Here is a 15,245-nt window from a genome sequence, read left to right as displayed (position 1 = left end):
ACCAAATAATTTGTGTGCTAGGAGATATGACCCTCCAAAGTAGACCCTCGAAAAAGGCTTCACTTGGAAATTTCGGATTTTGATACGGTTGCTCTAAAATTTGGGTTAGACCCATTTCCCACTCAATTTGACCCCCTAAACAAGAATATGAAGTCGGATTTTCGAAAAACGAAACGGATTTTTTTTTATATAGCTAAACAAGTTTCCGGTAACTCCGAAGCACATTTTTGAGAACTTTTTGGGTCATTTCAGTTGGGGTATAGAAATACTCCTCAACTAAGTGGATCCATTAAGCTATGCTTAAAAAGCAATAAGAAATCATCTAAAAAGTATGACCCTTTCTACCCACGTTGGCTAAATGGTTTATGAGGACTTTGAGTTATATGAACTCGTCCCCATATCGATGCTCAATACTACTCCCAAAAATATGCTCGGCTCATATGTTTAAAAACATTTCCTCATCCTCAAACTTTGAGATTTATTACTCAAAAGACTTCTCTCAAAAGAGATAGTACTCAAAACTCCTCATGAACTCATTTGGAAATCATAGTTTCCTCCTCATTTTAAATGTAAAAATATTTACTCTTGGGAATACTTCGTTCTCATATATTCACTTTGAAAAGAATGAAACTCAACTCTACTCATCCTCATACTCAAGTACTCAAGTCTTAAAACAAGTTTAAAAAATTTGCAAAAGACATCTCAAATGACTCAAAAGAACTCTCAAGACTTTACTCTTAACTCTACCTTGAATTTGAATTATGAATTCAAGGGTTATGATTAGGATGTTTGGGATCTCTCAATAATTACTGGAGTTTAGATAGTTGATAACAAGAAACGAGTGAAGACACGAATCTGGAGGGCATAGGCACAATGCGAGAAAGGATTTAAATATTTGGTCGCAAATTAATTTTTGAGATAGAGTACTCCGTATCCTCTTCGCAACGCGGAGAGGGAGTGCTCGCCTGGGTACTGAAAATCTAAGGCACCTCCGCAATGCAGACTTGGGCGCGCATAATCTTGCCTGATTTTTTTCCTCCTCTCCCAAACTCGATTCAACTCATACCCACTGCTAATCTAAGGTCAAAATTCACGAATTCTTATAAGAACAATATGAGTGAAACCCACACAAGGAACTATCAATTAACTCAACTCATACACAAACTCTTGCCTCAAGAACTCAAAACAACACTCTATTACAAATCAAATTCAAGAACTTCTCTAGAACTCAACAATTCAACATCAAGAATGAATTCGTAGGTAAAAGATTGCATGATTGGCGTGAGGGCGAACAAACCCAGCACTAGGAAGCTTACATACCTCGATTTGGTGAAACAAATCCTCGATTCGCAAGAAATCTTGATCGTTCTTCCTTTTCTCATCTTTTCTCTTCTTGAACTCTCTTCTAAAACCCTAAGCATAATTTAGGATTTGTAAAACTGACCCAAATCACATTTGACCCCAAAAACATTACTAAAAACGTTTTAATCTAAAGGGGTAAGGAAAAGACCAAAATACCCATCATAATTTTGGGTAACTTTCCTTAACTGGACAGACAGATTTCAAACTGTCATGTCTCCTTCATACGAACTTGAAACTTAGCAAACTCGATGGCGTTGGAAAGAGGATTCCTAGACCTTTCATTTGATATCTTATGGGCCACCTAACTCATCTTGTATCAAAAGTTATGGTCGTTTGAAGTTGACCCAAAACTCACAACTTAGCATAACTTGTAAAATTTTCAATTTGGCTCTTTCCAAATTAGTTATTTCTAAATCTAGTTCTTGGAATGCTAGTAGTGCAACGCCAAGGCAAACACGACATTATAAATTGGTTGATCCTTAATTAATCATCTTCAATATGATGATCGATATTCTAAATGCAAATCTCATACTTAATCAAAGAGTAAATTTGTGCCAAAAAAGCTTAAGACTAAGAATTGGTGGGGTGTGCCGGGCCAAGGCAGTAGTGCAACACCAAGGCGACACTTGAAGGTCCCAATAGCAAGCTACTGTGGTGGACCTTCCCCCTAAAAAAATAGAGTTAATATCGTGTGAGTCGATGACTCACATATCAGATATTAAACTGATAAGAACAGATACTACACTTGATCTTAGCCAAAAGGCCGAGAAAGGTATGTTTTTTCTAGTATTGAATGGGCTCTTTAATACCCTCATTTCTTACATAGAAGGTCTAGTATCCAGCCAGTGTGGGACTGGAGAGCTCCCATACTTTACTCAAGAGATAAGATTCACTAATCCCTTCTAGATTAATTATCTATAATATAATATTGATCAAAGAGCTGTGAATAACTTAATTATGAAGGTATCTTTAGACTAGCATAGTTTTCATTTAGTTGGATCCAAAATATTTTGGTTTAAGTAGTTTAATTGTAGTTAGTTTAATTATTTAAGATTCAGTCGAACATAGAGCTCTCCAATGTTAAAAGTCTAACATTGTGCCATAGGGCTTCTTTCTATATCTATGAAATTCATTCGACCTAGAAATGATAAATTGGAAGAATCCGTTGGGTCGTCTTCCAATAACAATAGGTAGTATTGTGATGAAGTGGCATTCACCCAACACAAATACATGATCATCCGTGATAAACAAGAATTGGAGAAAAAATGAGGCTCTGGGTGAACTGTCATAATTAGTGAATTAGTAGCTCTATTTCTCGATGGAACGGGAAAAGGATATAACTCAATTAATAATTTTGAGTTCCTATTGTCCATGTTCAGGGCTATAACTTTACTATTTATATTATGAATGACTTGAACTTATTCTTCCCTTCCTAGATTAATTATTTTGGTACGCCTAGATCGTGACTCTTCAGGGCGAATCATGACCTACGATTTTGAATCGTAACAAACGCACCATATATTTATATGAGGTTAGTTAGTCTCTTTTTTATTTATCATTAGATATTTTATCAAGGAAATAAATACATAGACATTTAAAAAGATCATTTAGAAACTTTCTTCTAGCAGTTTCTAGTGCAAAAACATTGGCGGCGAAGGCCACGACAATCGCCGCCAATGAAACCTTCAGTCTGGCACACGGAGGCACAGTTGGTATCGCCAACACATGGCCCCTTGAAACTGTGGCTCTGTGATTCACAGGTTCTTGCCTCTGCACCACCGCTCATTGGTCCCATCTCTATCATTTGTAGGCAAATATAAAAAATCAAGAATTATATATTTTATAAAGTTAATGATAAATAACACACCATTTTTATTTTATTTTTCGAATTTGATTTACCAACTGTCCATTATTTTACTTACGTACTTAAACTATTCAGTCTCTTTGCATGGAAATACACCTCGATGTGAGTTGTCTATATAGGCGCACATATATTAGGGTATGTTTTATTATAATGGAGTGATAATTAAGATATGAAATCTGAAAAGTGATAATTTATGTTGTTTTTTAACCAGTAATTCTATTTTATCTTACTAAGTCATTTTTACTAGTCGCAATTAATTTTATTTTAGTTTAAATATGAATTTAAGTTATATATATCATATAATAATTTCTTTAACACCATCAGTGAGTTTTATTCATTATGTCAGGTAAGTTATCTTATATAATTTCAATATTTTAAGGTGGAATATTTTTTAAATGATCTGATAGTAAGAAATTCTTATATTAAGTGTGATTATTGAATAAATTATACTTCTTATATTTTAAGAAAATTTACTTGTTAGATATTTTTTAAATAACCTGATAGTATAGTTATTTTTTCAATATCTAATAATATTATAATAAGAAAATAAGGCCAAAGATATTCGTTAAATTTTAAAATGACCTATTTATACTCTTATTTACACAAATGTTTGGTTCAGTGTAACAAAAAAGGGTCTCAGCCATTTTTTTAATAAGGGGTATATCAGGTTTAAATTGCATTCGAAAAGAATATATCTAAATCATTTATATAATGACATGAATTATAAACCACTTTACTAACTAGCAATATATTAACTCTAAATTGTAAAATTAAAAAAATTATCTGAAATTTTTTTTTCCTTATAAAATTCTTTCACGTTATCAACGCATAAAAATTAAACACAATTTAACTTTAAACTATATAATAAAATTAAGGAAGAAGACAAACCAGTGGACAAAAGCAGCATTGCTACAAGGAAGAAAGTTGCAAACAAACGCATGGAGTATCCCATCCTTTTAGAGAGAGAAAGGGAAATGCAATTTGAGAAATTGAGTACTGGTTGAGACTAGGAATAGTAAGGGCGCTTTTATAGTTAAATGCTTAGGATAAAACAGGAAAAAAAAGATCGTATTAATTTTTTCTTGAGATGCTAAAGTGGACAAGTTAAAGTGATTTTTTTTTAATATTGTCGGAAAGGAAAAGTGAATGAAGGAAGTATTTCGTTATAAATAAAATGAGAAGTATAAAGTTGAATTATTACTATATATATAAAAAATAGTATCATTACTTTTGAAACAGACAGAAAAAAAATGTAACATAAATTGTTACGAAAGGAGTGGCATACTAGTATAAAAAAGAGAGGTTCGCGGAACAAAATTAATTTTAATTTGTGGAATTGTTGTGGAAAGGACTTGTTCTTTCCGAACAGACATTTCCTCTCCTAAAAGACATTATTTGAACAGACTCATATGTTCTGAACAGGTGAGTTCACACCTATCGTTGACTATAAATAGAGGGGTTTCCTGTAACATCCGACAATTTAAAAATGAATATGAAGAAGCTTGAAATTTGGAANTAATTTTTTCTTGAGATGCTAAAGTGGACAAGTTAAAGAGAATTTTTTTTAATATTGTCGGAAAGGAAAAGTGAATGGAGGGAGTATTATTATAAATAAAATGAGAAGTATAAAGTTGAATTATTACTATATATATAAAAAATAGTATCATTACTTTTGAAACAGACAGAAAAAAAATGTAACATAAATTGTTACGAAAGGAGTGGCATACTAGTAAAAAAGAGAGAGGTTCGCGGAACAAAATTAATTTTAATTTGTGGAATTGTTGTGGAAAGGACTTGTTCTTTCCGAACAGACATTTCCTCTCCTAAAAGACATTATTTGAACAAACTCATATGTTCTGAACAGGTGAGTTCACACCTATCGTTGACTATAAATGGAGGGATTTCCTCTCAGTTTTCTGTATCGAATTTTCTCTTTCTTCTGCATACATTTTCGTACAAACAAAGTAGAGTCTTTGTGTAAATTTTTTCATTGCTAACTTTTGAGTTCGCTAAAGTTATTGATGCACGAGGTACCACTGCTTCTTTAGGTATATTTATTTTATCTTGGGAGGAAATAATCCACAATCTCGGGTACAATGAAGGGATTAAATTCCTCAAAGACACACAGTAACATTTATGGACTCCGATATTTTCTTTCTTTTCATCTTAACAATATTTTTGATTTACTATTCTAAATACCGTAGATAACATCTCTCTCATTTTATGCTATGTGTTTGATTGAGTATGAAATTTAAGATAAAAAAAAAAAGAAGATTTTTGAAAGACATTTATCTAAACAGACATTTAAATATGGCCTTATTAGTTGACAAATAAACACTTCAACTTTGAGTATGCATATTGAGACTCGTCTCCACTATTGTGCTTATTTATTTTGTTTTCTTCTTTTTTTTGAAAAATTAAATATATAGTGTCAAGAAAATTATGCTAACAAGAGAGCCAACATGAATAATGTTGAAAGATGATATGTTTTAAACATGAAAATGAGGAAAGGGGGGAGACTCCTTTGCCACACTCTATTACACATGTTATGTCTAACAAAAAAAAGGAAAATTGAGATAAATTGTATGTTAAAAAAAAAATTATAAGTCAAAATCCAAATAAAAGCATGAAGTTAGGCATGTGTTATTTTCCTTCTTTGACATGTCTTCTTTCTTGATAATTGAAATATAAATAAATTTGGCAATTAGGAAGTTTCCTTTATATACCAAATTAAATTCATAGTGTTATCACATGTAATAGGAGATTTTTATTTACCAAAATATAATATGAGTTTTTTTTTCGAAATATATATATGAAATCACGCTTCGAATTTTTCTCGAGCCTTAAAATTTCGCTCACATTTTTTTTATGTATGAAGATTGTGTGAAATCGGTATGATATATGTATATCTCGTCAAGGCTTAGAATTTTGGGTCACAATTTTGTATATAAAATTGGTATACATATGTATATAATTGTCTAATTTTTGTGTTAGAATCTTGCTCAAGATTTATGTATAAAATTTGTTTATAATTGTATAAATTTTATATAAAGTTCATGTTGATTTCTGAAAAATTAATACTATACATTGATACAACCATCATATAATATCCATACAAATTTAATACAACTATAAAGCACACAAGCAAATTTAAAATAATTTCATACTATCTCAACATATAATTATAATCTAACTTTAATACAAATTTGATACAATTTAATTGTAACTTCGAACTCCAACTAAAATCTCAAACTAAAACTAACTCAAATCTTATCCAAATAGCCTCAAATTTAAACTCAACTCTATGGATGTTTCAATTCTTTTGAGATATTATCCTCTCGATACGAAGTTCATTTGTCACAAAATCAATTTTTAGAATTTGAGCTTCGACCTCCTTTAGTGTCTAACAAATCCTTTAGAACTTGAGCTTCGAACTCTTTAAATATAATTTTTAATAATAATTTAAAACACTGTAGAGCTTCGAACTCCTTTAATGTCTGACAAATCCCTTAGAATTTGATCTTTGAGCTCTTCAAATATACCTATATGTTTCAATAATAATTAAAAATTCGATAGAATTGCGAATTTAGAAAATATTTTAGAGTGATGCATCAGTGTGACCATGGAACTCCTCATTTTAATCTAGGAGTCGAATAACTAGAGAGAGACATACATACATTTATTTTAATATAAACAAAAACAAAAAGATATAGAATTAAGACAAGAAAATATTGATTATGGGCATATATATTTTTTTTGTTAAACCTCAAATTAAACACATAATTTATAAAAATAGTAATTATGGTAGATAATTATTGAAAAGACATGGTTTTGAGCAAGAACATCGTCTGTATCTTCTCAAAAAAGCACAAAATCCATTTGTAAAACCTTCACTTATACAAGCATCTCTACACTTTTGAACACTAAAACATGGCCCCGTGAATGTTTTGCTCCATTCAACACAATCCTTTGCCTCTGTTATAAAATAAAATGATAATTAGCGATCTCGATCTACATATTATTATTCATAGTGTTACTTTGACAATATATATAGTCTAGTAGGAAATTAAAGAAATGTTACCTGCATTGCCAATGGAAAACAACACAAGGAGAAACATAACTTTAAACAAATGTTCCATCTTTAGTTTTTTTTAATCTTCTATTGAAAATTTCTGATAATGAGAAGCATTTAGGCCTCTTATATATAAAGAAGATACAAGACACATATGTTTGCTTGTAATTTTCCCTCAAACGTCAATCAAACAATTAAGTCCATTGTAGACTTTCAACCGCGCAATTAATCCATTTTGACTACTCTTTTAACATTTTACATGTACTGCCAATTTCATCTTGATTATAAATTCAATAGAGATGAGATGAAAGTAAATACATAAAGATTTGGTTAATACCACTACACTGGTGAGGGGATTGGGCCTTGATTAATAAGATATGGGCCACAAAAGAGAAAGGTCAAACGAACAATCAACCCATATTAGATTTTCTACCACACACGAATTAAAAAGTTATCTATGATTCAGTCAAATCAAGTTGCTTAATTAAAACCTTATTTATACAAATTCATGAAAGAGAAAGGTAACAATCAGTCCATATTAGACTTCCTACCACGTACGAGTTAGAAAGTTAGCTATGGTTCATGAGTCAAATCTAGTTGTTTAGTCAAAACCTTATTTATAGAAATTAATCAAAGAGAAAGGTACATCGAACAATCAGTCAATATTAGAATTTCTACAATTGCACAGAGTTAGAAAGTTACGCATGATTCAGTAAATCTAGTTACTTTAATCAAAATCTTACTTGTATTAAACAATTTATTAAAGAGAAAAACCAGCCGAAAACAAGTTTATTTATGTAAAGATTGTGGATACAATGTTAGATAAACTAAACAAAATTTTACTCACTTCACCACAAATTGGATCACTTAAAAAAGATATAAGCTTGTTTAGTTGTATTGATACATGATTTAGGAANCCTTTGCCTCTGTTATAAAATAAAATGATAATTAGCGATCTCGATCTACATATTATTATTCATAGTGTTACTTTGACAATATATATAGTCTAGTAGGAAATTAAAGAAATGTTACCTGCATTGCCAATAGAAAACAACACAAGGAGAAATATAACTTTAAACAAATGTTCCATCTTTAGTTTTTTTTTTAATCTTCTACTGAAAATGAGAAGCATCTAAGCCTCTTATATATAAAGAAGATACAAGACTCATATGTTTGCTTGTAATTTTCCCTCAAACGTCAATCAAACAATTAAGTCCATTGTAGACTTTCAACCGCGCAATTAATCCATTTTGACTACTCTTTTAATAATTTCATCTTGATTATAAATTCAATAGAGATGAGATGAAAGTAAATACATGAAAATATTGCTAATACCACTACACTGGTGAGGGGATTGGGCCTTTATTAATAAGATATGGGCTAGAAAAGAGAAAGGTCAAACGAACAATCAACCCATATTAGATTTTTTATCACACACGAATTAAAAAAGTATAAATTATAGGAACCACATATTATAAGTACTAAATAACATTCTGTCCCTTCTAGTTTTTTATTTACCAAAAATCCCTTAAAAATGATGTTTGTGGGATACATTAGGTTTGATACATTCCACATAGCGGGATACATAGCGTTGTGCACGGGATACATTAGGTTTGAAACATTCCACATAGAGAGATACATAGCGTTGTGCACAGGATACATGCGGGATACATAGCGTTGTGCATGGGATACATAGCATTTGATACATTCCACATAGCGGGATACATAGCGTTGTGCACGGGATACATGCGGAATACATAGGTAAATAAGGGATTTTTGAAAATTTTGAAATAAGTAGGAATAAATGGATATTAAGGTAAGTAAAGGAGTGTAGTTAAGTAATTTGTCCTAATAAAATTATCTATGATTCAGTCAAGCCTAGTTGCTTAATCAAAACCTTATTTATAAAAATTCATTAAAGAAAAAGGTCAGTCGAACAATCAGTCCATATTAGACTTTCAACCACGCATGAGTTAGAAAGTTATCTATGGTTCATGAGTCAAACATAGTTGCTTAGTCAAAACCTTATTTATAAAAATTCGTTAAAGAGAAAGGCATGCCGAACAATCAGTCAATATTAGACTTTCTACTAGGTACAAAACTGAATCGAAAATTGAACCAAATCGCAAATCGAGTCAAATCGGGAAAAAAATCCGACTAGTGGTTTGGTTTGACTTGGTTTGGTATTGGGAAAAAAAACCTGACTATATTTGGATTGGTTTGGTTTCAACTAAAAAAACTAACCCGAGACCAAACCAACCCGACATTATATATATAATTTTAAAATTTTATTTTATACATAAAAATATTTACTTTGATATAATTTTTAAATTTATACTTTTTCATAATTTTTATCTTTTAATATATTATTTCATGTTTGAAAGTTAGAATTCTTAATGGTCCAATAAAGATTATAGTCCATAGATGTTGGTAATTATAATAAAGATTAAATCAAAATCAAATTAATACTAATGCAAAAAGAAAATTAATTCAACACTAAGAATGACAATAATATTGAATATTTGTTCTTTAGTTTTACATAGGTTTAGGCAATTAAAATACATAATCTAACTTTATTTTCCTTTAATATTTAGTCATGTAACTAATACTTATTAAACTTATTTTAGCATGATCATTTTCATTATGACTTAATAATTTGTAATATTTGTTTTATGCAATTTCATTATTATTTTTTTGTTGGATATTTAGTGTCATTAATCATATCATATTTTGTGTTATTTTTTTAAGAAACACCTTAGATAGTTGTATTTTGGTAGGACTAAAGAAATATTTGAAGTACAAGTAAATGATATGTTTGTATGAATACTTTATCGGAAAAACCCGAAAATCCGAAAAACCCGAAAAAATCCAAAAAAACCCGAGGTTGAAAAATCCGAGTTTATTGGTTTGGTTTGGTTTATAAATTCAAAAACCCGACACAAATAATTTAATTTGATATTTAAAAAACCCGAATCAACCCGGCCATGTACACCCCTACTTTCTACCATGCACAAAGTTAGAAGTTACCTATGATTCAATAAATCTAGTTGTTTAAATCAAAACCTTATTTATATTAAACAATGTATTAAAGAGAAAGGCAAAATTTTGATTATGTAAAGATTATGGATACAATGTTAGTACTAGACAAAATTTTACTCACTTCACTACAAATTGGTTCAATTAAAAAAGATATAAGCTTCTTTAGTTGTATTGATACATGATTTAGGAATATTCGATTTTAAGTATGAACGGATTTAGTTGGGTTGTACTCAACTTTAGCCCATCATTAGTGTATTTCATGTCTAATCCATTAAAATATAGACGGATTGAATAGAAAAATAGTGGGAAGGTGGGTACCAATACCCAGATTATGCACTATATCAAAAATTATCTTTAGCAGTAATTTATTAACGATAATAGTTTAATTGCAGCTAAAACATATTTTTAACGGCATTTAACACTCTTCGTAAATATCCTTAAAGCCTATAGCGACAATGGATCCAATGACAATTAACTGATGTCGGTAAATATTTTATCACTCTTTATTAATATGTATATTTATTGCTGCTAAAAGTTGTTTTTGTTAGCAACCACAACGAATAATTGTACAAACATAGAACTCCTTATTCAAATTCGGAATTCGAAGGATTGAGGTCGTCATTGACATACACTTTTTTTAAAAACAAAAATTATGGAGGAGAGAAAGAGGTAGGATCTAGGGTGTTCTTGGTATGAAAGGAAAACATTTTTCAGAAAATATTTTTTAACTTTTTTTTATGTTCAAGGACTTTCCTAGGGATAACAAGTTTCACAGGTGACATTTCAGTGACGTAGCCACCTGCTGCAGTGAAGGATGGTCAGTCGAACATCCTTCGTCGAAAATTATTTTTTTATATGCATATATTAAATCTTCAACACCAAATTTCTGGTTTCGCCACTTGTGACATAGAAATAGTAATTATGTCATTCCTATCCTCCAACAATAAACCAACACACTTCATCCTCACCCCCATGCCTGGATCCTCCTTCCACACACAGACACACTCTTTTCATATTACATGTCTAAATTATATACAAATACATTTAGAATAATATATATCTTTGCTTACATATTAAACATAAAAAAAAAAAAAATTAGTAAGAAACTCACTTATTTCCCTTCGTTCCAAGCAAACCCAAAGAGGTAGAATGTAATATGAAAAGCATTAAAATGCTATTCCATAATTTATCATCAAAGGATTACATATGGTTAGAGGATAATTAACTATATATATATATTGTTAAACTTCATAATTTAACACATAATTTAGAAAAATACTAATTATTAAAAAGACATGGCTTTGTGCAAGCACATCGTCTGTATCTTATCAAATAAGCACACCATCCATCTATAAAACCTTCACTTATGCAAGCTTCTCTACACTTATTAGCATCAAAACATTGCCACTGGTAGGTTTTACTCCATTCAACACAATTCCCTGCCTCTGTTATATAAAAAATAAGATGATAATTAGCGATTTCGATCTACATATTACTATGATCATAGTGGTACTTTAACAATATTATGTAACATATAGTGAGATTATGTAATTCGATATTTCTAACATATATTAGAAATTCATATAGCTGGAAAAACTACGAATAAAAAAAAGATTGTGGTGAATTAGCAGTTAGGTAAATAAGGGTAGTACATGGAAAAAATATATATATCATTATTTTATAAAACACTAAATGAAACATCTAGAAGTCTATTTGGAAACTATAGAATTGTTACCTGCATTGCCAATGGAAAACAACACAAGAAGAAAGAGAACTTTAAACAAATGTTCCATTTTTTTTTATCCTCTAGGAAAATTTCTGATAATGAGAAGCATCAAGGTCTCTTATAAAGTAAAAAAAATAAAAAATAATTTAAAAAATCTCTTATAAAATAAATACATTACATATATTTTCTCGTAATTTCCCTTCAAAATCAGTCAAACAATCAGCTTATAATAGACTTTCTACCACGCAATTAATTCATTTTTAATTATAAAGTAAATGGGGATAAAATGAAAGTAAATACATGAAGATATGGTGCAAGGAGTTAAAAAAGTTGGCTATGGTTCAGTCAAACCTAATTACTTTAGTCAAAATTTTATTTTTATTAAGAAATTCATTAATTAAAGGGAAAAATTAAATTATTATTTTTTTAATTTTTTTTTTTTTGAATGGTGATACTTTAATCTTTGACTTTTAACTAACACTAATAGTTTTTTTAATTTTTGTCAAGGTGGAATTTTTCATCCATGTGACAAAAAAAAGTTAAAAATAAAAGAAAGTGTATTACACACACTACTAAGGTGTGTTTTTGTCAAATCAATGAGTGATAATTTAGGTATGAAAACGCACTCCAATAGTTTAGGTATGAAACTCAAAAAAAAATTATATGGAGCAAAATATTTTCCAGAAATTATTTTTCAACTTTTTCATATTCAATTGGTAAGAATGTTATCAACATGGTTGTGGTGTAATGATGAGACTTCTCCATCCTTAACTAGAAGTCTCGAATTCAAGTCCTGAGTCTGGAGAAAATCTTGTTGGGAGCGTCACACCCGAATAGGCCATATAGTGCACAATCTGAATTTAGTGAAAAAAATATAAAAGAAGAGAAAAACTCTTCTAATATTGTAAGCTTGTAAAACAAGTGATGATATTCTACATAGGTTAGTGACATCCACACCCCTAACCGACCCCATAACTCACTTCCAATAGTATTTATATATCTAGATTATATACAAATATATTTAAAATAATATTTTTTTATTTACATATTGAACACGAAAAAATTAGTAAGTAATCCACTTACTTTCCTTCGTTTGAAACACACCCAAAGAGGTAGAATGTAGTATCAAAGTCTTCAAAATGTTATTCCATAATATATATCATCAAAGGATACATAAGGTTAGAAGCTAATTAACGATATTTTTTTTTTTGTTAAGCCTCATTAAACAATAATTTAGAAAAATACTAATTAAGGTACATAATTATTAAAAAGACATGGCTTTGTGCAATAGCATCGTTTGCATCTTCTCAAATAAGTGCACATTTTATCATCAGGACATGTCCCCTGAATGTTTTGCTCCGTTTAAAACACTCATTTGCCTATGTTACTATAACAAATAAAATAAAAAAAATTATCGAAATTAGCGATTTCGGCCTATATATTATTTTTTATAGTGATACTTTATAAAGATTATATAACATGTCTATATTATGTAATTTTATAGCATATAGTCAATCATATATGCATTTGTGTATCTAAAAACCTTAGCCAGCCGTTACTGTTCATATATACATACACATATAGTTGACCACACATGCATTCAATTTCTGCTTTGAAACAGTATATACATATATAGTTGGCCACATACATACAATTACAATCAAATATTATATTCGTGCAACTTTCAGTTAGGATGAGATATTGTATACATGCGAATATATTGTATACATATATTCCGCCATGTTTTAAAATCAAAATGTTATGTTTTGATATATATATATATATANTCATCAGGACATGTCCCCTGAATGTTTTGCTCCGTTTAAAACACTCATTTGCCTATGTTGCTATAACAAATAAAATTAAAAAAATTATCGAAATTAGCGATTTCGGCCTATATATTATTTTTTATAGTGATACTTTATAAAGATTATATAACATGTCTATATTATGTAATTTTATAGCATATAGTCAATCATATATGCATTTGTGTATCTAAAAACCTTAGCCAGCCGCTACTGTTCATATATACATACACATATAGTTAACCACGCATGGATTCATTTTCTGCTTTGAAAACAGTACATACATATACATATACAGTTGGCCACATACATACAATTAATTACAACCAAATATTATATATGTGCAACTTTCAGTTAAGATGAGATATTGTATACATATATTTCGCCATGTTTTAAAATCAAAATGTTGTTATGTTTTCATATATATATATATATATAGCAAAATCTTGCTATTTATGAAAAAATTCATCAAAAAATACACAAACTTCCTTTTGTTTATTTTTCTTTTTAAAACTTTGCTTACTGTAAAATTCATATAGCTGGCAAAAATATGTGAAATATAATATAGTGCATGGAATCGATTAGAAAAGAACAAAGGATAGGGTTCATAATTGCTATCAATTTGTTGGGAATTGAAACGTAGTTAATTAATTAAACGCCAGAACATAGTGTCTATAATGAAGTTGAACTCGATCATGACATTTTCTTAACAAAAGGTTTTTTTTTCTTCCTATTTTCAATTTTGATTATGGAAACCATTTGATATATGTCATTTCTTAGAATTATCAATGAAGATTTATAAACAAAAATAGGGACGATATATCTTTGGATAATCATAATAAATACTTTCTCTCAAACTTCTTCTTTGTTAGTTCCTATTATGAATATTACTGTTAATAGCATTCTTTAGTGCAGAAGCAACGGCGACGGAATCCACGACAATCACCACCGGTAAATCCTTCAGTCTCACAGACGGAGGCACAATTTCGATCGGTAAGACATGGTCCCTTGAATCGTTGGCTCGGCGACTCACAAATTCTTGCCTCTATAATTCTCATTGGTCCCATTTCTATATAATAATAAAAAAAAAATGCCTCAATGTTAGTCACTTATTAAAAGGTCGATCCACGATTTAAATTTAATAGATGACCAACAAATGAAAAAAAAAAAAGTTAACAACTTATTCAAGCTAGTTGATTTTAAATATCGAATACTTAATTTTTTAAACAAAAAAATTAAAATTAGATAAAGAGGAAAAGACGAACCAGTGGCCATGACAAGTATTGTTAGGAATAATACAGTAGCGAAGAAGCGCATGGAGTGAGCCATTTTCACAGACAAATAATCTTTTAAGGAGTTTTTGTTTATGAGATGGAT

General features: G+C 29.8%; 2 protein-coding genes and 1 non-coding gene across 3 annotated transcripts; all 3 read right to left on the bottom strand.

The window, feature by feature from the left end:
- Nucleotides 1–1,942: 1,942 nt before the first annotated feature.
- On the bottom strand, nt 1,943–2,138 carry LOC125843405 (U2 spliceosomal RNA). The gene has a single exon (XR_007444003.1). It is a non-coding gene; the product is annotated as a U2 spliceosomal RNA (small nuclear RNA).
- Nucleotides 2,139–2,960: 822 nt separating this feature from the next.
- Nucleotides 2,961–4,178, bottom strand: LOC125842212 (defensin-like protein). The gene is made up of 2 exons (XM_049521460.1): nt 4,115–4,178; nt 2,961–3,159 (listed from the first exon to the last, which is right to left on the bottom strand). The coding sequence occupies exons 1-2, from the start codon at nt 4,176–4,178 to the stop codon at nt 2,984–2,986; spliced, it is 240 nt and encodes a 79-aa protein (XP_049377417.1). The 3' UTR covers nt 2,961–2,983.
- A 10,583-nt stretch (nt 4,179–14,761) lies between these two features.
- Nucleotides 14,762–15,197, bottom strand: LOC125843036 (defensin-like protein P322). Its single transcript, XM_049522284.1, has 2 exons — nt 15,134–15,197; nt 14,762–14,937 (listed from the first exon to the last, which is right to left on the bottom strand). Exons 1-2 carry the CDS (start codon nt 15,195–15,197, stop codon nt 14,762–14,764), a joined length of 240 nt encoding a protein of 79 aa, XP_049378241.1.
- Nucleotides 15,198–15,245: the final 48 nt, after the last annotated feature.

This window comes from Solanum stenotomum, chromosome 10 (genome assembly GCF_019186545.1).
Source record: "Solanum stenotomum isolate F172 chromosome 10, ASM1918654v1, whole genome shotgun sequence".
NCBI classification, from domain to species: Eukaryota; Viridiplantae; Streptophyta; class Magnoliopsida; order Solanales; family Solanaceae; genus Solanum; species Solanum stenotomum.
This window is presented reverse-complemented; position numbering and strand designations above follow the sequence as displayed.